At 37.8% G+C, this 26,266-nt stretch overlaps 1 protein-coding gene across 1 annotated transcript in view; it reads right to left on the reverse strand.

Annotated features, from left to right (window-relative positions):
* Positions 1-2,243: 2,243 nt before the first annotated feature.
* LOC122808230 (extracellular calcium-sensing receptor-like) overlaps positions 2,244-26,266 on the reverse strand; it is a 77,009-nt gene continuing 52,986 nt past the window's right edge. Inside the window, exon 4 of the mRNA XM_044079193.1 lies at positions 2,244-3,163. Coding sequence (XP_043935128.1) covers positions 2,244-3,163 — 920 coding nt within the window. The remainder of the gene's footprint in view (positions 3,164-26,266) is intronic.

Here is a 26,266-nt window from a genome sequence, read left to right on the forward strand (position 1 = left end):
CACACATTCTAAGATATAAATACTTGTCTAGTAAAGCAATTATGAATATTAGCAGTATTTTTAAATCTGAATTAATACTGTAAAAGTTATGTGATGTACAGGCAAACAGATATTGCCATCTTATATGTTACATTAAGCCACATAGTTTTGTAGCTGCTAATTGCCATCTAACAAGCACAATTTAGTACAGTAACATTGCTGTTTTACAATATTGTGAAAATGTTATGCATATAATGTTCATACATTGAGCAATTTCCCAAAAACAGCAATGCACTATCTTCTCTTGCAGTACATCACTGAAAAGCTCTTGAACATATTAACAATCCTTTTGTTAATGTCCTGGGTCTATGTGGCATGCTTACAGAGATATATATTTTTGCTGCAACATGCTACTGTTATATTTCTTTGGCAAATAGAATACCATTTATTAATAATATTTGTAATGCAAATCAGCATCAACAGCTATACATTGTAATCTAACACACCACTGCATAGCTTACTGTCTTAACAAACAACTTTTCATGTTTAATCTTTTTGTATAACTTGTATCATATATGAAGTATTTCAGATCATATGAGGGGCGTTTCCAATACAGGATTTTGGAGAAAAACTCTCATGAAGCAAGTGGTTTCTTGGCTTACATTATTTAAGGAAGCAACGTTGTTAATTAGGTTCCTTGTGTTTGGGACTGAATGAGTTAATAACACATCTGTAAAATGCATAAAACATAAAGTAAATGGGGCTAAAACAGCTAGTGATATAATGTAATTGAACAATGTTGTAGCTATGGTATTCTACCTAAGGGAGAGTCTGGATACTGTATGGGAGCAGGGAGCAACAAATGCAACACCAATACTGTATGGGAGCAGGGAGCAACAAATGTAGCACCAATACTGTATAGGAGCAGGGAGCAACAAATGCAACACCAATACTGTATGGGAGCATGGAGCAACAAATGCACCAACAATACTGTATGGGAGCAGGGAGCAATAAATGCAGCACCAATACTGTATAGGAGCAGGGAGCAACAAATACACTCCAATACTCAAATAAATCCAAGTTTTGCATATTCCTGTGTTAAGCTCCTCCTTCAAAAGAAAACACTTTTCTGGATTTTCAAGTTTCTGCACAAGGTAATTGTGTAATTCCATTTTAGCATTCTATTCATTTATTTATGCTTCATGGGTAGAACATGCTCATTCTCATTAACAGCCATATTTCCAATATTTACTACACAGTAGCAACACAGATTAAATCACTTAATAATTTTATTGGTTGACATTAGCAACATAGATTAATCACCTAATAACCTATTTTGCTTGACATTGTAACTTTAAAATGAAAGACTGACATAACGTGTTATAATGTTACATGGATATACAGCAAACAGCAAAGTATCAGGTAGACTTCATATAAATTGCTTAGTAACATTGCTGTTTTACAATATTGTGAAAATGTTATGCATATAATGTTCATACATTGAGCAATTTCCCAAAAACAGCAATGCACTATCTTCTCTTGCAGTACATCACTAAAAAGCTCTTGAACATATTAACATTCCTTTTGTTAATGTCCTGGGTCTATGTGGCATGCTTACAGAGATATATTTTTTGTTGCAACATGCTACTGGTATATTTTTATGGCAAATGGAATACCATTTATTAATAATATTTGTAATGCAAATCAGCATCAACAGCTATACATTGTAATCTAACACACCACTGCATAGCTTACTGTCTTAACACACAACTTTTCATGTTTAATCTTTTTTGTATAACTTGTATCATATATGAAGTATTGCAGATCATAGGAGGGGAGTTTCCAATACAGGATTTTGGAGAAAAACTCTCATGAAGCAAGGTAATTGTGTAACTCCACTTTAGCATTCTATTCATTTATTTATGTTTCATGGGTAGAACATGCTCATTCTCATTAACAGCCATATTTCCAATATTTACTACACAGTAGCAACACAGATTAAATCACTTAATAATTTTATTGGTTGACATTAGCAAGACAGATTAATCACCTAATAACCCATTTTGCTTGACATTGTAACTTTAAAATGAAAGACTGACATAACGTGTTATAATGTTACATGGATATATAGCAAACAGCAAAGTATCAGGTAGACTTCACATACATACATACACATACACAGCCACCCATAGGTGTGGGTGTGTATGTGTATGTATAAAATAATAAATGGCAAATATAACAATAAATGCATAACACAGGAATGCTTAAAACATTCTGTTAGTAATAGCAGACTTTCCCATGATACTCTCTCTGGTATTCATAGCAGGATGTAGCAGAATAATATAACACTTTGGTAGAAATATACAAGCAAGCAATCCAAAACCAGAAGACAAAATGGCAAAAATTTCAACTGCCACCATGTATTTTCCTTGTGTACTTAAATATGCAGGGATAAATGAGACCCAAACACTAGCAAACACCAACATACTGAAAGTGATGAACCTTGCCTCATTGAAAGCATCTGGCAGTTTTCTTGCAAGAAATGCCACAATAAAGCTTATACTAGCTAGAAGAGCAAGATATCCCAGCATGCACCAAAAGGCTGATCTAGAGCCTTCATCACACTCAATGACTATCTTCTCATGATATGATTCTTTGTTCACTGTTTGAAAGGGAGGTGACACAATTAGCCATAAACTACATATAGTTAACTGAACAAGTGAGCCAGCTGTAATGGTACAGTAAGGGATTACTGGTCCAAGCCATTTCTTCATTTTACTATTTGGTTTTGTGGAACGGAATGCAATTACAACAGTAACTGTCTTTGCCAATATTGCAGAGATGCAGATTGAAAATATTACCCCAAAAGCAGTTTGACGAAGCATACAGGTTAATCGTATTGGATATCCAATAAATATCAAGCAACAAGGAAAGCATAGCATGAGTGAAATGAGGAGAATGTAACTAATTTTTTGATTATTAGCTTTAACTATAGCTGTGGTACGGAATTTAATAAATATACATAGAAGTGATCCTGTCACAAATGTGAAAGAAACAGAAATTGTAGTTAGAGTTATTCCCAGTGGCTCTTCATAGGACAGGAAGTCAGTTGTCCTAAGGATGCACCTATCATGGTTTTCATTTGACCAGTACTCAGATGAACACTTCCAGCAATCATTTGTGTCTGAAAATGAGCATAAAATAAATGTTTTGTATTAGAATAAGTGTGTATTCTAACAGCTAAGCAATTATTTTGAATGATGTAAATCGCACTAATAACTCAGGCCAATATCAGCTTTGTTAGCAATAATGGATAACTAGCCCAGCAAAAAATGTACATTTCCTTTTTGTTTGACTCAGTAACAACCCTAATTTTGAATTTTTATGTAAGGTTTTAATATAGTTTTCTAATACAGAATAAAGGCATATATAGTAGTTATCCCTTGGGTTGTTTCAAGTCAAGTTTGATAGTGAATAGACAGATGGCTCTACACACTCAGAATGTCAAAAGGACTTGTCAAAGTAAGTTGTTATCTAAGTGCAGTGGAAATACTTTGTCACTGTCATACCCACTGTCATAACCCTTAGCAGTATGACAGTTACTTTGATTTATGGTACTTTTCCTATTCATGTTTTTTTTAATTACCATGACAATATATAATGAGATATTAAAATATTACCCCCATTTTATGAAGTGTTACATTACAAAATACTGACATAAAATTGCAGCTACAGACACAACAGCATGAACATTGCATTTTGCAGAGTGTTGCATTGAAGTAGGCATACTTTTTTCTAAACAACTACATTTTTAGAAGGTTTCTTATTTATAACTGTTTATGATGTTATACAGAAACACTATTTAGGTGACTATAAATTGCACATAACAGACTTCCAGAACAGTTTTATGATTAAATACAACAAACTCATATTTCATATATATTGAAGTACAGTATTAAACCTTTGTCAGTTTGGATCACTGTATAAAACTGTGTGCTAAAAAACCTAGACCCTACGTTAATCTGGTGCTGGATTTCCAAAGCCTCCATTTTTCAACTTTATGGCAGTGAGTAACAACCAAACGTTGCTCCCACAACACACCTGAAAATGATCTCTGTGTCTAGTGAACTCATCTGGTTACCATTTTATTGTTATTATATACTTATATATCAGAACAGTAATGATTGTTCCATAACGTAGATAACACTGACAATTTCAGAAAAAAAAAATAAGAAACCATCATGCAGTACTGGTATTTCACCTTATTAAACATATTTTGTTTTGTCATTGGTGACTGCTTTGTTGGGTCCTGTGGAGTTTATCCATATTTTGCAGTTTTCATTTGGTTATTGTTCAGAATATTCCCTTTTCTCTGTGGTAAAGCAAGCTCAGAGTTAGTATATATATAATTTTGGGGTGTGTGGTAGTCTTGCCCACCCCCCAATGCCCCATGCAGAAAAAAACTTCAAAGGATAACAGCAATGCCTGACATTCACTGCTCCGTATTTTTGGACGTTTTGTTCATTATTCTGGAGTTCAGACTTCCGAGTCTCTGAATTACAATAAAGGGAGCAACAAAATTCTGCGATGCAATGTAAGTCCATTTTGTAAGCCTACACTGCATACAGTGTCAGTTGAATCTCTGCCCTTTTACTACACTGCATTACACATATGACACACATAGACTGATGCATGGGCCTATAATATGCATATTCTAAGAAAATTATGCACATTGCAAGTGACATAAAGTAGCAAGTAATATGAAAAACAAATTTAACTGCTTGCTATAAGTGCAGACCTTTTGAACATCTTGAAGAAATGTCTAAGATACCTTTTCAAGAACTTCAAAATGTGGGCCCAGAATGACTAAAGACACTATGGGTGCCCATCTTTTCATTGTTGCATTACTATATGTCTGCCATTGTGCAATAGGGTCACTGCTATATACTGCAAAAGGGATTACCATCTTACACCACCTAGTACGATCCAAATCTACTGATAGTGTCTTAGACTTTGTAAGGGTCCAGGCCTATAATAACCAGTTCTCTAGTTGTGAAACTGGGGAATGTTCATAAACAAATACCACATGCTTGTAAGTAAACAAACATGTTACTTCATAAGGCATAGCTATATACTGACTGTGCTAAAAATGAGTAGGAAAATTTTGAAAAAATGCATAATGAAGTGTTATATTTAACTTTGTGAAGACAAACTTGTAACCCTATGAAGTATCCAGTAAAACAACTTATTTTCCAGAATCAGATAATTCATTGGTCTTGTAACATATTGTAAGTTTATTGTTTTTCAAGTAAAAACATTTCCAAAAAGACATAACCATTGTATTTGTTTAAATTAATGAAATTTGACAAAGAAAAAAGTATATGAGTAATAACTTTTTTACTAACCACATTGAACGCAGGCATTCAGTGTTAACAAATTTGACCTAATTTCATAGCTTCTTAAAAGTAAGGTCATTATCCGTTTTTGATTTAGCCAAAAGTATGTCAGACTTTTTACACAGATGTCTTGCTCCATCTACAAAAAAACAGAATTCAGAAAGCTATGTGAATTATTATAAGACAATATTCATAATCATTATGCATGTGTGCAGCCATGATGTGAGCTAGTTGTATACAAGCTCTGATGAGGTGTAATTCATAGGCATATGCTGTGCATTTATGCAATCAACAAAAAGCTGTAGAGCCAGTCATATGCAAATGAATGTATAATGACTTTTAAATGAGAATATATTTAAGTAATGTAACACTAGTATGTGTAAATATGTTAATGATGGTCCATATATTGTCATTCCTGGATACAATAGAATGTTATGTTATCCTGGGTAGTGTAACTGTAATACAGATTATGTGGTTTATGTAGCTTACTGCATTTCCTGTATGGCATTCTATGTAGGAAAAACTACTAGAAAATTGAGGGAACTTAAGGCAGAACACTCAAGAGATATAAAAAACAAGAAAGCCACTAATCGTCTCTATGTCCATTCTACCAAATGCACCCATTTAAAAAAAATGTTATTCTTTATTATAGATAGAGTGCAAATCAATAACCGTGGGGAGGATGCAAAAAATATGTTGGAAAATAAAGAACTGGCATGGCAACAAAGACTGAATGCCATGGCTAGCCATGGTATTAATGAAGCTTGTTCTATTAGCAGTATATTGAAGCTAAGAGCACAGTTAAAATAATGCCTTCGACACTGCTAATATAACACAAAGTTTTTATTATAAGGTATCCACATACCTGACAACATACAAGGTTTTAAAGTGTAAATTTTTATATGTTTTTTCAGAATGATTTTTTTATGATATGGTGTATGTCCTTAAGTAGTTATATTAGATAAGGGTCACCTGTGTTTGATTTTCCTTACTTAAGGATTGAGTGATGTGCTGTTTTCAACTCTGATGATGCCCTAGGTTTATGGTGGGCAAAAGTGCTCAGTTCATTGCTTTCTACAATAAGTATTTCTTGCTTTTATGAACAGCAGTTTTGGACTTATTTGGAGGTAACAAGCACTTAGTCAGTCTGACTCGACAGCTTCCAGTGGTGATTTTTTTTTGTTTTTTTTTCTGGTGAATATGTTGTTTCTTTACCATGTTTGGTGTAGATTGGTTCTCAATTTACTGAGAAGTCCTACCCTATATGGTTTAGAAATCCAATGATGCCCAGTTGGCTGAATCATGAAGTAATCCATATCCATGGAAGCAGCACTAGGTTGTGGCACCCACTGTGCATGTCCCACATAGTTTCACAGGAGGTTACTAGGCTAATGGCCCTGGGAGCTTTACAAGCCAAGCCATGTAAAAACCCAGAATACTCTTATTGACCAAAGTTAGTCAGACATTGTTAGCAGATCAATACTGTGATCAGCACTGACTGTCCCTGTCCATGAGGGACAGAGGTGCCACCCCCAAGATGAATTTACAGTCACCCATTCAGTTTTAAAGGTTGCACTTGAATAAGGTCATTGAGGAGCTCTGCTTCACATGGAGTGGGAGTTTATTCCAGAGGAGCAGTAATTGCTGGGAGATATATCTGTCTCTACAGCATGTGCTTTTGATGTCACAGGCTAGGCTGAGATCTCTGGAGCAAATTATTCTTGTACCATTTGATTAGAGGATGTGCAGCATTTCCATTAGGGGAGGCTCTAGGACTGCACTGTAAGTCAGGCATAGGTCGCCTCTCAGCAGCCTATATGATCCAGAGTACAGTGACAGGGCTTTCAGTCTTTCCATGTATGTCATGTTTTGGAGGCTCTGGATCTCTTGGTTAGAATCTTCTGTGGTCTCTCCAGTTACTGTAGGTGTCTGTTGAGGTACATACAAAAGAGAGTATTGTACTCAATTCGTGGTTTGATATGGCTCGAGTATAACCTCTCTGGTCTTTGATGCAATGCCCTTATTTATGAGATGGGCAATGTAGAATGTGTTTCCTACCACTACAGACACATGGTGATCAAAGTTTAGATTGCTTTCAACCTGTGTTCCCAAGTCTCACATCACTGAGATTGTGCTTAGAGGGGTGCTATCTATATCATAATTAGCAGGGGCTACTTCTTAGCCAAAGGGGATAATGAGGATTTGTTTTGCATTAAGTTTTAGTCCATGAGTTTGGCATCAATCATTTGTCTGCGCCATCCCTTTCTGTAATATGCTAACATCTTTGGGGGACTCTATGATTGTGCCCAGTTTACAGTCATTTCTAAACTCAGTAAGTCACAGGCCATCTGCCTTCACCTGGGCTTGCTTCATAGAAATAGATTCTAAACAGTAGAGGGCCCAGTACAGATCTTTGTGGTACCCTGCTGGTAACTGGTATACTGGTGTAGGTGGAATCCCAACTTTGACAGTATGCATTCTGTCAGTGAGCCAGTTTGCTACCCATCTAGTAATATATGGGTTGATCCCAAGCTGGGAAAGCTTCTCCATGATACCTGAACATGGGATTGTGTCAAAAGCCTTGGCTAAATCAAGATAGGTGGTATGTACCATTTTGATCTCATCCAGGGCTTTGGTGACATTCTGAAAGAAGTCCACCAGATTTAGTAAGTAAGATCTACCCTGGATGGAGCCAAACTGGGTCAGATCAAGAGTCTGAAGGTTGCCTATGTCCTTGTAGATAAGGTCCATGATTTCCATGGCCTTGCAGGTAAGTCTTGTTAGGCTTATGGGTCGATAGTTACCAGGGTTAGCTTGATGGACCTCCTTTGTGCAAGGGTATTACTGTTGTTGTTCTCTACTTTGCCAGGACAAAGACACATTTAAGGCTATAGTTGAAGAGAGTGCCAAAGGTCCTGCTAGGTCTTGTTTTAGATTGTTGAATAGGCAGTGTAGGATGTTATCTGGTCCCAATGAAGCTGCAATTTTGGCATTAGAGAGAGCTTGTATGACCTGGTCTTTGGAGATGCTCTGTAGAGGACTGGTGTTGGGACTGATTTGGGGTATGTCAGGTGGGGATGGGTGAGTGAAGTTATCACCAAATCTGTCGCCTAGCAGGTTGGCAATTTCCTCAGGTTTGGTGTGAGTGGTACCATTTAGTATAAGTTTGATAGACAGCTGGGCATTCCCTCTTAGGCTACGGACATAGCTAAAGAATGCCTTGTGATTGTCTTTAGCTAGAGATTTTAATTTATACTTGTAGCTATCATTAGAGGACTTAACAAGATGCCTCATTTGCTTGTTCAAACTGTGGAGGGTATTCTCCTTCTGTTGAGTTAGTTCCCTCTTGTTCTTAGATATCAGTTTCTTTCTTTTGTTGTATAACTTATTTATAATTAGAGTCCACCAGGATGACTTGTTTTTTCTGCAAGACATGGTTTTGTTCCTGTTAGGTACGGCAGAGTAAATGCATTTGTTTACGTGGCTATATAGGGCAATTGTGTATTCCTCTGCATAGCAGACATTGTTGTCTATGTTGGCAGGGCCTTTAAAATTTTTTATACCATCGCTTAGTAGGCAATAGCTTGCTTTCGGGAAATTTTTCAGTTTTTTTTTTACTCCCGTGGGAGTGTCAGGTTTGAAATTTACTTCAAATGAGACAGATTTATGGTCTGACCTTACTAAGGAGGACAACACACAGGGGATAGTGCAATGCCCCCCCCCCCCATGTTGGTGAGCACTTGGTCCAGGACATTTGAGCCCTTGTTGGGGTCTGGAACAACTGTTCCAAGGCATTTGAATTAGCAAAGTCCAGGAACCTCATAGTGATCGTGTTTGCATTTGTGTATATCTCCCAATTGATGGAAGGATAGTTGAAATCTCCCATGACCAGGGTATCTGGCTGTATGTTGCTGCATGTTGAGTGACTCTAGCAAGTCCAGGTAGGTGGTGTGCTTCGCCTGGGTCCTGCAGCTAGCGATGATGTAGAAGGGTGCTTTTCCTATAGTTATTTGGACCTGGAGTAGCTCCAGTCTTGAGGTGTATTTGAATTTGATGAATATGGTTACACCTCCACCTTTGTTTCTTTCATGCTTGTTTTGGGGTCTGGACATGTGAATGGCATTACAGCCTTTTATGGCTGGGGTGCTATCAGTGGCCTTGAACCAAGTCTTTGTGACTACAGAAATGTCAGCATCTTCCAAGTTGAGGAGGGCTTCCTGGGAGTGCAGTTTGCTGTTTAAGCTCCTAGCATTAAGCAGCATGACCTTGACTTTGTCTTTACTGGATTTATTTTATGTTGGAAGTTTTGTTATTTGGACATTGCCTAAAAAGGGCACTATGAGGAAGGAAAGCATATTTTTCAGTATTCTAAAGCCTTGAGAAGACAGGTGAAGGCCATCTCTGACAAAACAGCATGGACTGTAGACTATGTCTTCCCAGGGAGATAGATACTAGATCCCCCTGGAGTGACACCAGAAGCTAAGCCAATTATCAAAATAAATCATTTTTTGTCTGTATTGTGGCATCATCCTCAGTGAAGATAGAATGCTGCTTAGGGCTAGGGATATACCTGCCTGGGGCACATAATCTGAAAGTTCAGCCATGTCTCTCTTCATATTGTCCAGGGAAGTACATCTCAAGTCATTTATACCAACATGTACTATGACAGAGTCATAACGGTAATTATTGCTGAGTGACTTGAGTGTGTGTGTGATTTGACAGATCCTAGCACCTGACAGGCAGCTGACTGTGACCTTCTACTTGTTCAACCTGGTGAGGGGGACATCTATGTGTCTCACTACTGAGTCACCTATAACCAAAACATTTGGTTTTGAAGGTGTTTTGCCTTAGGGGCTTAATTTCTGAGACACTGATATTTGTGCTGTTGTGTGTGGTGGTGGATTCTGTTCATGTACCAGAATGTGTATGTTTGTGATTGGGAGGTCTCTGGTCTTTTGGTGTCTCTTAGTGATTACCTCCGCATATGCAGGTTTATGTGTCTTAACCTTCTCTTGTATGAGAGAGAAGGTGTGTGTGCTGACAACCTGTTGTATGTCTTGTTTGTTGTATTATGAGAGGACTGATTCTAATTTCATGGCATAGTTACATCTCTCACATACTGTATTTGTTTGCTTTAGGAGCAAGTGGTTGTCAGTGTACATGAGGCAATTGCTGCATTGCCTCAGGATGCTCATGTCAAATCAGGTTGGCTGGAGAAATGGTGGGAAACTGTCTATCCATTATGGAAGGTATATGTTATAGTGACTAGTGGGGATGGGTATGGCGGACCAGGATTTCCTTGTAAGACCGACCGACAAGGGTGGCTATCCTGTAGATATCTAAGGGCTGAAGACTATGGCAATGCCATAAAAAGCACAGCTGGGTTGCTCACTGGGTATCAATGTGCAACTGCATTTCTAACAGAGAGGCAGTGGAGCTAATAAGGGTGACTAGCAGGTATCAGGGGAAAATTTTTGTTTCTAAGCATTTGCATGTATGCATGGCCGAACTAAACCCCATTTCACAGTGAGCAGCTACACACAAATATGATGCTTAAATGCAAATTAAATTAAACAGTTGTAACACTAACAAGCCAATGGGAGAGTTCAAAACTGAGCCTTTTACCAACAATCCCCAACTCAGATGTGTCCTGGGCTGCATACTTCTACCACAAGAGTGCAGGAGGGCTTTCTTAATGTAGGATGGCTGATTTTAGTGTTCAGTTATTAACAAACAGCCTAGATTCAGTAGATCTAAATTATAGCTTAGGCTAATCAATACAGTAGTACTAGGATATCAAAGTGCATAAAATAATAGTCAAAGCAGCAACAACAGTAAAAAATGGAACACTAATTAAGCAGAACGCAGTTCAAACAGTGCAGTGCTTGCTTTAAATATACTTTTTTTTTTTAGATTACAGGTGGTGCCTCTGATTTAGTTTAGATTCATTCCAAGTCTCTGGCTAAGTCACCAAACTCAAAGCAGCTCTGCCAAACTGAGTGAAAAACTATGTAAATGTACTTAAATACAAATGAAATGAAACAGTTGTAACACTAACTACGCAATGGGAAAGCCCAAAACTGAGCCTTTTACCAAAAATCACCAACTCAGATGACTGCACACTTCTGCCACAATGGTGCAGGAGGGCCTTCTTAATGTAGGATGGCTGGTTTTAGTGCTCAATATAAGCCAGGAAGCCTAGATTCTGCAGATCTGAATCTAGCCTATGCTATGAAATACAACAGTACTAGGATTCCAAACTGTCCATGTCCACCATGAATGCCAGCATGGTCTCTGCCATACTGCCATGGTTATCAGGTGTGTCTAGTAAGTCCTCACCAGTGTGTGGATAGAAACTGGTTTGGATGCATTCTGAGTAAGCAAGCTCTACATGGGAATCATCATGGCATTGTCTCTGGACTCTGCCATTTGCATGTATTGATGAATTTCTTCATGTATACCCCACAGCACTACAACCATCTGTACCAGATTCTCAGTTGCAGTAGCCAATCCCTGAACAATTTCACAACACATCCATTGATGTGCATACAAGGTCTTATATTTCCCTGGAGACAACTGTGATTAATGTCTTCATCTATCACTCTTGTGGACATGCTATGCTACACAGCAGGCGACTGAACTTTTGCCATTGTAATTTCTTCCTTCAGAGGTTCAATATGTATGTCTGAAATGTTGTTGAGCTGTGCTGAATCGAACTCTTTCTGGCAATGGCATTTTGTATGGTGCAATATAGCTGAGTCAGCTTCACTAATTCTCAAGTTATTTAGGAGTTCAGGGGGAGCAGGTCCTGTCAGTACACTTTTTCAGCTGTGTGCCACTATCCTTAATCTATGTCATTAGTTTGAGAAAAATGCTGTCATTGTCGACAGCTGTCCTGCTATCAACATCAGCCTACTGTGCTGCACCCCAGCCGATCGTTAATGCTTCCTGTGACTTCATACTTGTGAACAAATAATACGTGTTTTAATTCAGTATGCCTCATTAACCCCATTTCAGGAAATCCCTGAATAAGGGATAATACATGTGGAAATGAATAAAATCCATACATACTACTTACTGTATGCTCTTGTACTTCTGCTGTTGCCAATGCTGAAGTACCCGATGGGGAAACATTTCAAAACTGATATGTAGTCACGCAATCATTCAATAAAACAAATGTCAGATTAAGACATACTGCACAACGGCGCTGACTTTCTGTAATGACCTGTGCATGTGCATTATGAAGGAGCACCAAGTTGATGGCATCTGTATTATCTTGAGAAGCTCCATTTTCATTGTCCTCTGCATGGTAGTCATCTCTTTATAGTGAGAGAAAATACTCATCATCAGCTGCTCGACGCTGGGCAGTGGAAGGATCACCCCCCCCTCCATAGTATTATGAGCAATTGCATTCTGCTGGGCTTAACTATTGGCATAGATCACTATAGGATTAGCTGTCTTCCTACACTATGCTAATGTTCACTTTCTTCCCTTTATAGCTTTTTTTGACAGCCAGTACTTGATTCCACACTTTAGCTTGGTCTGCCTGTCTAGAACTCCCTTTTCCAAACAGACATTCTCCATACATTTTGCATCCACGAGGATATGGTTATCCTCAGGATTAAAGTTATCATTCCTATGTTTTTCTCCTTAATGCTGCAACACATTATCTGTAGAAGTATGAATGTTAGTATTACTAGGGTAACACTGCCCTGAGACAAATAAAGCATAAGCACTCCACCTACTTGTATGATTCATGTCCAGCACTGCAGTGTCAATAGTACAGCAACATTATTTCAGTAGATTTTTGTAAATTTCTTTTTCTGCAAATGTGTCTGCTTGTGTGTGTGTGTGTGTGTGTGTGTGGGGGGGGGGGGGTTCTTATGTGTCTGGTCATAAAGTGCTGAAATGTAAAATGAAATGCTAAACAACATGCTTGACAGACTGCCAGAAATATGTAAAAGGAATCGAGACATGCAATAGTTTGTAGGAGGGAAAAGAGTCTGTGATGTTTCATTGCATGAAATTCAGTACAATCTCTGCAAAATGGTCCTGTGCATTGCCACTGCCAGATGCAACTAGCTCCAACAAACATGAAAAAGTGTTAACTGCAGCATATAGTACAACATTTACTCATAACATGATTGATTTAATAATGTGGCAATTGCAATAATAAAAGTGTATTTTACCAGTACCATGGAAGTGCTTCCTATACTGTTTTTATTATTTTACAGTAGTCTGAGTTTATTCTCCCCCTTTTGTCCTAAACTGTATTTTTCATAAGCAATTTGATTTAACTTTGGCTTTCCAATAATCTTCACAGGAATGCGATAACCAATGGCAGACAAAATGGTGACTCTCACAAAATGTTAACAAATGTATTCGGTTTGCAAATTTCTTACATAAATGCATACCTCTCTTTAAATTGCATTATCATGCACATGAATAATGTATGCAAGTTTGTATCATCATGGAAATGCAATCATAGTTGCATGCACACATACAAACACACCTGTCAGAGTTGTGTATGTGTTGATGTGCTTTGCATGTACCCACACAACCCTTCAGCTACCTGAGCTTCTTACAATCGCATTGCGTTAGATACTCTAGGTGTCTCACTTTCACACAATCGGTAGCATTTTGCTTTTGACTCTGGACATAGCATTTCTCCTGTGAAAGCTCAGGGCACAACCCCATATCGGCGTGCCTAGGAAGTAAAGGTCTTCCTTTATATTTACTGTTCCCGCTATACAGAGAAGAAGAAAGCTGCAGCAAGAGAGTCTTTTAGAAAGATCGATGTTTGAACAGATCTGGTAAACTGACCGGCGTAACACGTGCTAATGGATAATGTCATCACTAGCACAATGACCTGCAGTGGCAGTAGTCTAGCCACCTGTCCACTGGGCAGAGAAGTAGAGGAGCAGTGTTCAGGGACATTCAGTAAGTATTTCATTACTGTTACAGTAATAAAACCCTGTAGGAATGCCATAGTGATGTGTTATTACTGCAAAACTAATTTCAACTTTGTAGTCTGTGAATTTAAAATATTTAGCAGATTACACTTCATGGAAAGCAGTAACAATAATTATATACTACATGCTACTTGAGTACCCTAAAGACATATTTTCTATGTACTTTCTTTCTCTACTTCTTCTTCTTTTCCAATTTCAAAAATTAACTAGTTAATGGTAACTTTCCAGCTGTACACATTACCTATGAATTACCTATAGCAGAATTTCTTGCAAGTATTTCATACAGTGAATATCTCACTAAAAACATTAACTTGGGGGGAACAAATGGACTATTTCAATAGTCAAGTTTTCCTTTTTGTACTTAATGGCACACCTACAATTAAACACAGGCCTGGGTACACTAATGGTTTATACATAGCTTGCATTTAGTGAATATACTGCAGGTGTCACAACAAATATAATTAACTTTATAATTAAACTTTTTTTATTCTACACGTTCTGAGTACTATAAAATAATTTAACTATAGCATTTTTGCTAATTACTTCTTCCTTTCCTTTTTTGTCTCCCCACTACAGATTCAAAAGACCCTAGGGCTTCTTAACTGTAGTCATCCACATCAGCAATATATACTTCCCCATTATATAGTCCAACAATAAATACATTCTTATTAATGAGTAATAGCAATAAAGTAATAACATAAAAAGCATGAAAATAAATAATAAACAACAGTAACAGGAAATAAAACAATAAAGAAACTAATATACAATAAATCCATCAACAACAAAACTGAGATAAAAATTATTATCAAAAACTTGCAGGTAGTGAATTAAATGAAATGAAATTAAATAATTTTTAACTGCAAGTATGTTCCTAATTAAAATATACTTTCCAATTAAGGTCTGTATTAAGACCCGTGGGAATCATTGTTTTAAATTTCAAAGTCAGCTAGACTTCCTTCCATTCTAGCACTTGTTTAATATTAAACTTAATCTGACACTTTATATAACATAACATCACATAACATAACATAACATAAAATAATACTACAAAGTTCACTAGTCAAACTACTATGATATTTATAAAATTAATATTAACCAAACTATAAGGATTGCTGTTTAAAATATCCATAATATGCTTCTGCTTGAAAAAGGTTATTTTCATGCATATTCCTACATGTATAGATCAAAGAAGTCTGTGTAGTTAGAGGACTGGGTATATATATGGGTCTACTTCTAAACACCGACACGCCGATTCCCCGACACAAAACTCACCGACGCCAAATAACCGAAAACACACAAACCCGACACAAACCCGACAACGCAAAACACCGAACACCAAATCACCGACACACGGAACGTAAACAACACGCGACACTACATACCATACACACTAGCCCTGACCCAAACCCTAACCCTAAGGTCCGACACTATCGCACACTTCACCTACCTGCACCCTAACCCTAACTCACTTACCCACCCCTAGCCCAAGCTCCGACACTATCGCACACTTCACCTACCTGCACCCTAACCCTAACTCACTTACCCACCCCTAGCCCAAGCTCCGACACTATCGCACACTTCACCTACCTGCACCCTAACCCTAACTCACTTACCCACCCCTAGCCCAAGCTCCGACACTATCGCACACTCCACCTACCTGCACCCTAACGCTAACTCACTTACCTGACCACTCCTACCTCCGTCACTATCGCACACTTACCGGGTCGCGATCGCAGGTTACCCTTGTCGGTCTTTCCACTGTCGGCGAATCACCCTGTCGGTATACGTACCTGTCGGTCATCTGGCGTCGGTGATTTCCGCGTCGGGCAATCGGCGTTTCGGTCTTCTGAATGGGACCCATATATATATATATATATATATATATATATATATATATATATATATGGATTGTGAATTGCTGAAGGCTAATATTATCAATGAATTGCATGTGTATTACTTCACCTATTTAACTTAATATGATTTATGTAACTATGTTGTTGTTGTTTTTCTTTCGGCTTTTCCCTGTTAGGGGTCACCACTAACTGGCAGTAGATTTTTACAGTGCCAAGGAGCCAGCTCGATACCCAACCTTCAATGATGGCATGCCCATTCACGTATGTCTTTCGAACGCTCCTCGACCATGGGGAGGACATGCAGACTCCACACAGAAGGCGCTCTAGCCAAGAATCAAACGGGAGAACCTCTTGCTGTGAGGCAACAGCGCTACCACTGCACCACCGCGGCTTGATTTATGTAACTATGACTGTGGTTAAATTTCCCATCTGTGCATCATGTTTTCCCTCCTTTCTTCCTTCTCTATTATATATTCTTGTTATTTTTATAAAAAAGCTTTTTTCAAAATATTAATGATGGCACACTGAAGTCTTTGTGTTACTAAATGTGATGGTTGTCAAAACATATAGATTAATGCCCAGTGTAGTTGTGTCAGAGAAGTCTAAATCAATTTTTTTGCAGAAATTTGCATACTTTGCAAAAATCATTTAAACTTCAAAGCATTGGTGATTACAGAGCAGCATAGATCTCATGAAAGAAAATAATGCCAGCTGAATGTATAGCTAGTTAATTGCAGAATTCCCAAGCTGGTGAGTGGTACTGGGATACAGATGTGTATATTCTCTTATTAAGATAACTGTGAAATGCATATAGAACCATAATGGATTCAAGTGGATTGTCAATGTTACTTGTGTGCTATCAACATGTTAATCTACAATAATACTTGATTAAAATTAGAAAGAAAAAGTTTTATATCATACAAATGAAAAGATACAGAAGTACGTAACCGAAATAAAAAAAAAAATCACAAGCCTTGAGTCTCAGGCTACAAAACAGGCTTGAATCTTCATCCCTTACTCAATGTCTTATAGATTCCTCTGTGGTGATTTATATTTAGTATTAGGTCCATGAAGGACCCTGACGTTTATGACCTCCTATACTTTCACAAAACTAACAGCACCGTAAACCCCCATACTAAAAAATTAAAATGCAATAAGAAATGATCAAGACAACATGCTGTTATGATAACTCTATCTCCCAATACATAGCCTATCTCTGGAATAAGCTATCAGTTCATATTTAATAAAGTTAAATCCTCATTACCTGTAAGGTGAATCTTGCTAACTGGATGCTTTGTGATACATTTTCCCTGAACCTATCTTGTGTTATCCTCCTGGAGGCAGGAGGTGCCATATGAGAGTAGATGCTGGTCAGATTTTAGTGGCCCTTGGACTGATCTGCCTTGGAAATCCTATTTCATTTATGTAGTTAGTTTGCTGACCAGGGTAGTACATTGATCACAACTTCTACATTTTCAGGCACAACATGGGTGAAGAAATTCAATAAAAAATAAAACATAATATATTCACAGCTTAATCACAGAAGGTAGATAATCCCATACACAATTTATACAATATGTAAATATTACTACCAGAGTAGAAAATGTAAATTAACTTTAGTAGTAAATATGAGAGAAAAGCAGCAAATTAGAACAGAGGATCAAAGTAGGAGTGATACACATGAGGAGGGAGTTAGGTTATGTGTCCAATGGAAAAGGACTTGCAGTCAGATTTTTAATGTAGATATAATTTCAGCTCAGCTTTGAACACAGGGAAAGAGAAGATTTCTTTTAAGTGAGGGGGTAGGGATTGCCAGAGTCTGGATGCAAGAATACAGAAGGAATGGTCATTACAGTGCAGTTTAGTTTGATTGGGAGAGGTTGCAGAAATTGTAGGGGGTAGATTTATTATGGATTTTGTCTGCAAGATGTGGGAAGGCGCCAAGTTGAAATGCTATGAAAAGAAAAGACCTTAAGGATATCTCATCTCTGTGGGAGACTTGTATCCATTTGGCTTTAAAGAGAGTAATGCAGGGTGTTCCTGACAGAGGGGAATTGGAAATAAATCAGCATATTTTGTTTTCAATGGGCCATAGATTGGATGAGTATTTTTAGAAGTTGCATGTATTCAAGTTGAACAAAGAGGACTTCTTTGCCTGTTGCAGCTCTAACTGGTTTGGAGCTGGTTTGGAGAGAAAGAGAGATGTTTACCAGGACCTGAATAAAAGATAGATGATCTTTTTTCTGGTGTTTTCAGTGTGGCTTTAGATGTTAAGTGACTGGTCTAGCCATAAACTTAAGTATTTAAAGGACATGGTTATTTCTATTGGAGATCCATTGAAATCTGCAAAGGTAAGATGTTTTAAGAGTTTTTTCAGCTTTTGTAAAGTTCCAAATATCATGCTTTTTATTTTGTATGGAGTATAGGAGTAGCATGTGGCTGTTTAACAAAGAATTAAGGGAATGAATATCAGACTGAAGCTGGGTTTGAATACTTGAATGTGATGGACTGTATCAGAGAATAACCATGTCTTCTACATAAAGTGTTACAGAAAGGTTAGGGAGATCAGAGAGCAGTTTGTTAATAATGATTGAAAACAACAGTGGGGGAAATATGGAACCCTGGGGCACTCTTCTGACAAGGGGTGCTAGAGGTAATAGGGATGAGTGTATTGTGAATCTGAAATACCTATTTGTTAAGAAATGTTGGAAACAGGTGACAATGTTGGGCCTAAGCCCAATTTCTTGGAGATGTTAAAAGAGCAGGACGTGATCAATAAGACCAAAACTTTGCTAAAGTCAATGTTATCTATGTTGAGAAAGATCTCGTCCATAACTGACCGTAGTACTTTCACTGTGCTCCAGCCCAGTGGATAGTTGGTTGTAGATTATTTTTTCAACTATTTTCCCAAGTGTAGGGAGGATGGGGATAGGGTAGTAGTGGGAGGCATTTTCTGTGTGAGGCTGTTTGGGAAGGGGTCTAAGAGGAGTAGCTTTCCATATGTCTAGTATTGTATTTTGAGTTAAGAAGACATTATAAATATGGAGAAGAAGTGTGGTAAGGAAGTCTTTGCAGAGTGATATAAACCAAGGGAGTAAGTCATCTGCAACAAAAGGTGCATCTAGAGGTATGTTTTCTAGTAGGGGGGGGTCCAGGTTTTTGTGTCTAATTTTGTAAAAATAAAAGAAGGGATTAAAGGACAGGGACTGGGTGAGTTGGGAGGGAGGTAGAGGGTACAATATTATGCAGGCGGTTGACTTCCTTGAGAAAGTCAGAAGCTGGGAGTTGGGCTTCAGAGTTTTGAATAGTGATAGGAGTGGAGGTGGGGGTCTGTGAATTTTCAGCCTTTGAAAATATTTTCATTTTGCCAGAAATGTTTGGATTGCCTAACAGACCAAGTTGTTTTTAAAATATTTGGTTTTATATCTGCAAATAGCTTGCATAGCTAGACTACACATAGAGAGGTAAAGGCAGTATGATTTTCTGCTGAGTTTTGTCTCCATGAAGACCACACATTGTCTATGTTTGAGCAGAGCTTTCAGTTCAGTGGTGAGCTGGGGGACTGATGTATTTGAAAAAGTGTTATGTCAGACAGAAGAACTGGAGATAAATATGAAGTAGGGTATCTATATCAGATGTTGCAGCTGAGATAGAGTTCTGTAAGCTGGTAATGGGAGACCAGTCAAACATTGCTAGGTGTTTTGAGGTTGCCTGTATTGATGGTAAATCTAGGTCTGAAGGTACCTAGTACGGAGGCAGTTTTTGTACCTGGTGGATAATTTGGAAGGTTATTAGGGAGTGGTTACTGAATGAAGGTGGAGTAACAGATATATTAGAGATGATGGGGGGTTGTTAGTGATTAGCAAATCAAAGAGGGAGTGGTTGTTGGTTTGCAGATTTAGAAAAGTACCATTGTTGACTAACTGCATAAGGTTGATATTGGCTAGGAATTTGGCAAAGTTATTTCTCAAGGAACCTAGGTAGGTTAGGTTAAAATCACCAAAAAAAAACAATATTTTATAGTTGTGGGCAGCTTAAGTGATAGTAGCAACAAGGGACTTACATTTTTAAGAGAAGCTGGAGAAGGAGGATATGTGATTGCTATTAGAAGGTGACTGGTCTTCCAGGAGGAAAGTTTTAGAAGGATCCAGTTGAGCTCAGTATCTAAGGAGGCATTTTTTTGAGTAATGACAGTTGGTTTAAGGCAAACTCTGTTGGGGTGGTTTAGGCTGCCCAGCATGGACTCCCTTATATCCATGTGCAACATTGGGCATCTCTTTTCTGTGGAGTGATGTCCTGCTTGCTAAGTATAGATCTTTTCCCCCAACTCATCTGCAGAGTTACATTCTCTGTCTGCCAACCAGATTTTCATGTCCTCAGGCAAAGTGCTAAGGGCTTGTGCCCTCACCAAAACATCTACCAGCCCTTGAAAAGTGGTAACCTGACACCGACTCACCCACCTATGAAAATAAGTGCCTAGTTCAGCAATATAATCACATATACTTTCATCTGCCTTGCGTCTATGCTTATGAAACTTTCTTCTGTAAGCTTCAGGTGTTAACTTAAAACATTGTAATGAACAGTGTTTCACTTTTTCATAATCCAAACAATCAGTATCAGACAATTTAGAAACAGCAGTTACAGCTTTACCATGGAGTAAGAAAGTAAGGAACTGTACCCAGAGCCATTGGTCAACATTATACTGTTTCCATACTCTTTCAAGTATATGAATAAAGCTATCAAAATTATTACCTTCTTGGTACTACGGAAGAAGTTCATTGACCTTTGTTGCTTCTGAGGTTCAGTTACTCCCTTCCCCATTACCTCCATGATCCTGGTGTAGAGTCAGCATTTCCTTTTCATGTTGCCTCTGCCTCTCAGTTGCTTCAGCTTCCAAATGTCATAATCTCTCTGCTGATTCTACTTCTACCTCCAAATGCTGCATCTCCCTGCTGATTCTAATTCCAAATGTTTGGACTACAGTTCAAGTCTCCTTATCTCCAGACAGATTTTTAAGTCCTCTGAGAAAAAGTTAAACTGTCCTGTTTCTGAGAGCTGTACATTCCCAGTGCCAGTCTGGTTGTCTTCCTGGCTGCTGGTATGTGAAGTAGCTGTGATAAAGGCTGCAGTCATTTCCACTTTAGTCAGGTTGGCATGCACCAGTCCTTTATCCTGGCACATCTCAGCCAACCGGTTCCCTGACATCCTTGCCTGCTGTCCCTGACTAACTAAGCTAACAAAAAGTAAATAAATAAAACTATTGTGATATGAAACTTTGGATGTCTACAATGTGGCTGCTTGAGAGTACAAACACCTTCTTTAGTAACCAGTGCTTACAGGCTACAGAAATTCAATATCCGCATCACTGCTTACCAGTGTGTGAGCATGTGATGATCCCACCACTACCAACCAGTTGTGATGCCCACCACTGCTGCCAATATGTGATGGCCATCAATATGTGTTGCCCCCACGCTGGGCAAGTAATCAAGGAGCCTGAATCCTCACCACTGACACTGGAGAGGGATGCACACTTGGAATACAAATGGATACACTCAGTATTTCCAGATGCAGACCTCTCTGCATCAAGTACAATTTCCCTTAACAGCACACAGGGGACACACTCAGCCCAGGGTCTGGATGTCTCTATATCTGTCTCCCACCAAGTCACCAAAAAGACTGCACTTTCCAACAGATAGGCAATACCAGAAACCAACACTTTATTCACAAAAGGATAGGAAAAAAATCATAAATGCTTTAACTTAATCACTACATTTTCATCAGCTTTTAGACTTCGGTGATTAAGTTAAAGCATTTATGATGTTTTTCCTGTCCTTTTGTGAATAAAGTGTTGGTTTCTGGTATCGTATCTGCCTGTCTTTTGGAAAGTGCTGTTTTTTTTTTTCATTTATTTGTTTTAGTGGGCACTTTTTTCTCCTTTTATGGTTTTTGGTCACACTAAGACTCCCCACTAGTACAGATGTAGGGTTAGGTCCTCAGCTGAGTGTCCAAGCCAAGTCCTCCAACACTCTGCTGTAAACCCAGTGCTTCATGTCCCTGCACCAAGTAGCTAACACACACACACACACACACACACACACACACACATACACAATGAGAGATTCGAGTTGCACACACACACAAACACACACACATGGGAAAGGCTGGCACACGTTTATTAGCTGTGCCCCCTTCGGCTCAGACTATATGGTAGTTATTACTGCCATCAGACACTCCTCATTCAGCTGCTCTAAGGCCCTTAACAAAGGGTGTCCAATTATACTGTGTAATATTAATACTAATATAAATGGTAGCAATTCACCAAGATGGCTAGGCATTCTGGAGTGGCCCACACAGCGTCACCAAATAAATATAAGTACTCTCAAAGGTTAGATACTTTCTACAAGGACCAGCCACAATACAAGTTTTAAATATATTTAATAATAAATAACAAAAGAGCATAAAAATACTGAATATATATACCCAGTGTTCACATCATAGAAAATATTAAAATTAACATTGATTGACAGACTCATAAAAATAAAGAAAAATACTCTCTAAACTAAGCTTCTCTATATTCCTGACTGAATGTAAAATAATTACTGTTCCCTAGTTAAGTTACTTACTACAGCAAGACAAGATGCTGTGGGTGAGGGTCTTTCTAGCCAGGGTTCCCAAACAGAATACTCAATATTCTGAGATTTCTCTTTTTACTATATAAAATATAATTTCCAAGTGGGCTGGCAGAATGACCTCATCTGGTCACTGGACTCTAGTATTCCCCTTTAAAGCTGAGACAGGAATTTAGCTCAGACAGCCACAATACGCATCCAAATGTTTGCTGCAGTGCCTGAGGCCTCCCCTCTTTTCATTGAGCTAATGAACAGAGGCTCATTCCCAGAGCCAGTGTCTGCAGTCCCATTCAGCACTGTGAGGTGCTGTTTTAATGGATTAACAGCTTATTTACATTTCCCCTATTTTTCTTAAAGTTAACCTCTGCTGTGCCAGTATTCTCTATTAAAACATATACATTTAATTCAGCTACTATAATATCTGTACATTTCTCTACATTTCAGCAGGGTGCACTGTTGCTTCATTTTAGTACAAGCAAAGCTCACAAATACATTTTCAGCACAAGCATCTGTACAAATTCAGTTTGCTATATAAATGACATACAGTTCTAATACTGTTGTAATACAAGCTTCTTGTATAAATCAGCTTGATATTCAAAGGACATATCATTCTTTAGAAAACTCCAGCTGGCCATGCTGGTACTTGCCCATAATATCACAGAAGGTAAAAAGGCCAGGCCATGGTATCTCTAAAATTTAAATGCATACATTAATGTCAACAGTTAAAGGAAAACAGTAAAATATACAAGAATCTTAAATACAGACACATACACAAGCGCACACACACACACGCACATACACATACACAAACATACACACGCACACAAACATTCATATATGGTACTTGTTCTTTTGACTGAATAATATTTCACTAAATTGCTGTGGACTGAACAAAACTGACAGTCTCATTTGACTGAAATCACATTTGACTGATTCATGACTGACTGTGTATGTGTTGTTGCGTTTTATATTTGAATGGAAGCAGTGACTGGCTTTTTTTTCTTTTCTCCACTGTTGTGTGACTGCACAATTAGTATATTTAAGTAAGGGAGTCTATGGGGCAAATACATCCAAGGTTGTCACCTTTGATCTGACAAAAATTTGCTTGACATCTATAAGCCTTACAAAAACTGTGTTCAATATGTTCTCACACTGTGTAGCAAAAGTCTGGAATATGATGCCTGCACCAATCAGGACAATAAATAACATTCATTTATTTAAGCTACAACTAAAAGGATGCCTCTTTGACTCCTGGCTTTGCACTTGCTGCTCTTTTGGTAAAAAATTAGCTCCTTCTCATCTAATACTGATATACATCAAAACTGAACTTTTCCTTGGTTTCATTTCTGTTACTTGTAATTTTGCTTTTACTCATTATTTCTCCTGCCTCCCATATCTACCACAATTGCTATTTCCAACAAACACTTTTTCTCACTCTTCCTCCTCTTCCTGTCCTCCTCCTTATCCACCATTTGAACTTTTCCACTCCGACATTTGCTTTATGAGTGAGTAATGAAATGTCGCAATTATAACATGTCAGCACGTTTCAGTGCAACATAATATTGTATTTATCTTGTTTTAATGACGGTATATGTGTATTACTGTACATGTCATATGTGCATTAATATTTGTATTAATCCATGTATTTACCGTATATTGTAATATGATGTCAATTTTCACCCATGTATATGTATTTTCTGTGTTTTTTTTTTTTTTTTTTTTTTTGTGGAGCTTTTCTCCCCGGGCCTCAGCTGAAAATGGATAAAATTGTAGACTCACTTAAAAGTTCACTGCCTAAATCTCAAATGCCTTTGAGAAACAGCAATTACAATAAGTATCTTCAACAAACTCCAAAACACATTTCTGGTACAATACCCACCATGACACACACAGCCACATCACATCTCACAGTGTCTCAATGTCTAATCCCATAAGGTTTTGCTCAAAGGGGACTCCATTGTGAGACACTGATGTCTCACTCACCATGCTGAGCAAGGAGAGGGTTATATTAAGTTGCTTATCAGAGGCCAGGATCCATCAAATCATGCATGCATTCAAGTCACTGACCCATAAGCGCCAGTATGATTTAGTCATAAACCATGTTGGCATAAGTGACCTGAGACATACCTAACTGAACTATATGAAGTGAGACATGCTGGCGCTCTCTAACTATTTGTCCCAAGCAGGTATGAGCCTAGTAGTGAGTAGCATTTTATCTTCTCCATGCCTGGTGCCACAAAACAAATGGAAGATATTGTTTTTCCACTCCCTGCACATTCTCCTCACTCTGGAGAATATAAATGTCTATGTAGTTACTGTGACAAGGTTCAAATCCACAGCGAGCATACTAGCAATGCAGGGCTATGATGCCTTTCACACATTTAGACTAGTTACTCTGAAGAAATGGACAAAGGGTGGAGATGTATTTATTTACATCAGATATCAAGATGGTTCAAGCAACATGATGCACTTGAGCTTCTATATGTACAACTCACCATAACCAAAACTGGGAAACTACATGCTCGGCAAATCCAATGTTCAGTAAAATCAAGTCACAGTTTTACTAGGTCAAACAAATGAGCACTAGGCCAAAAAGAACTTCCTTCTCTCTCTCTCTCTCTGTATACATACACACACCACAAACACACACACACACACACACACACACACACACACACACACACACACACACACACACACACACACACACACACACACACACACACACACACACACATCTATAAAATTTATCAAAATACACAGCAGTCTATATATATATATATATATATATATATATATATATATATATATATATATATATATATATATATATATATATATATATGTATATATATTTCTGTGTTTATATTCATATAGATGTTTAACTATATATATATATATATATATATATATATATATACACACACACACACACACACATATATATATATATATATATATATATATATATATATATATATATATATATATATATATATATATATATATATATATATATATATATATATACATATATATATATATATATATATATATATATATATATAAAAATATATATATGGGTCCACTTCAACCCATTGAAATTACAGTTAATTGAAGGTCACTTACTAGTTGCCAGTTCTTTGAATCTTCAGTTATCTGGAAGCACAGACTGCTGAAAGCCTTTCCCTGTGAAAGGTGGGTTTAGTTTTGGTCCATGTGGGTTTTTTCTCATTGTGGTCAAGTGGTTCCTTTCATAGGGAAAGGATTTTGGCAGTTCGTGCTTTTGGATAACTGAAGTTTCAAAGAATTGGGAGCAGCTAAGTGAGTTTCGATTAACTGTAATTTTGATGCATCAAAGTAGATCCATATCTATTTATATGCTAGCCACCTGGCAGTGTGAACATTGGCTCTAGATGATGGTCCCTGTTGATACG

Source organism: Protopterus annectens, chromosome 8.part0 (genome assembly GCF_019279795.1).
Source record: "Protopterus annectens isolate FY-2018-M chromosome 8.part0, PAN1.0, whole genome shotgun sequence".
Taxonomy (NCBI): Eukaryota; Metazoa; Chordata; order Ceratodontiformes; family Protopteridae; genus Protopterus; species Protopterus annectens.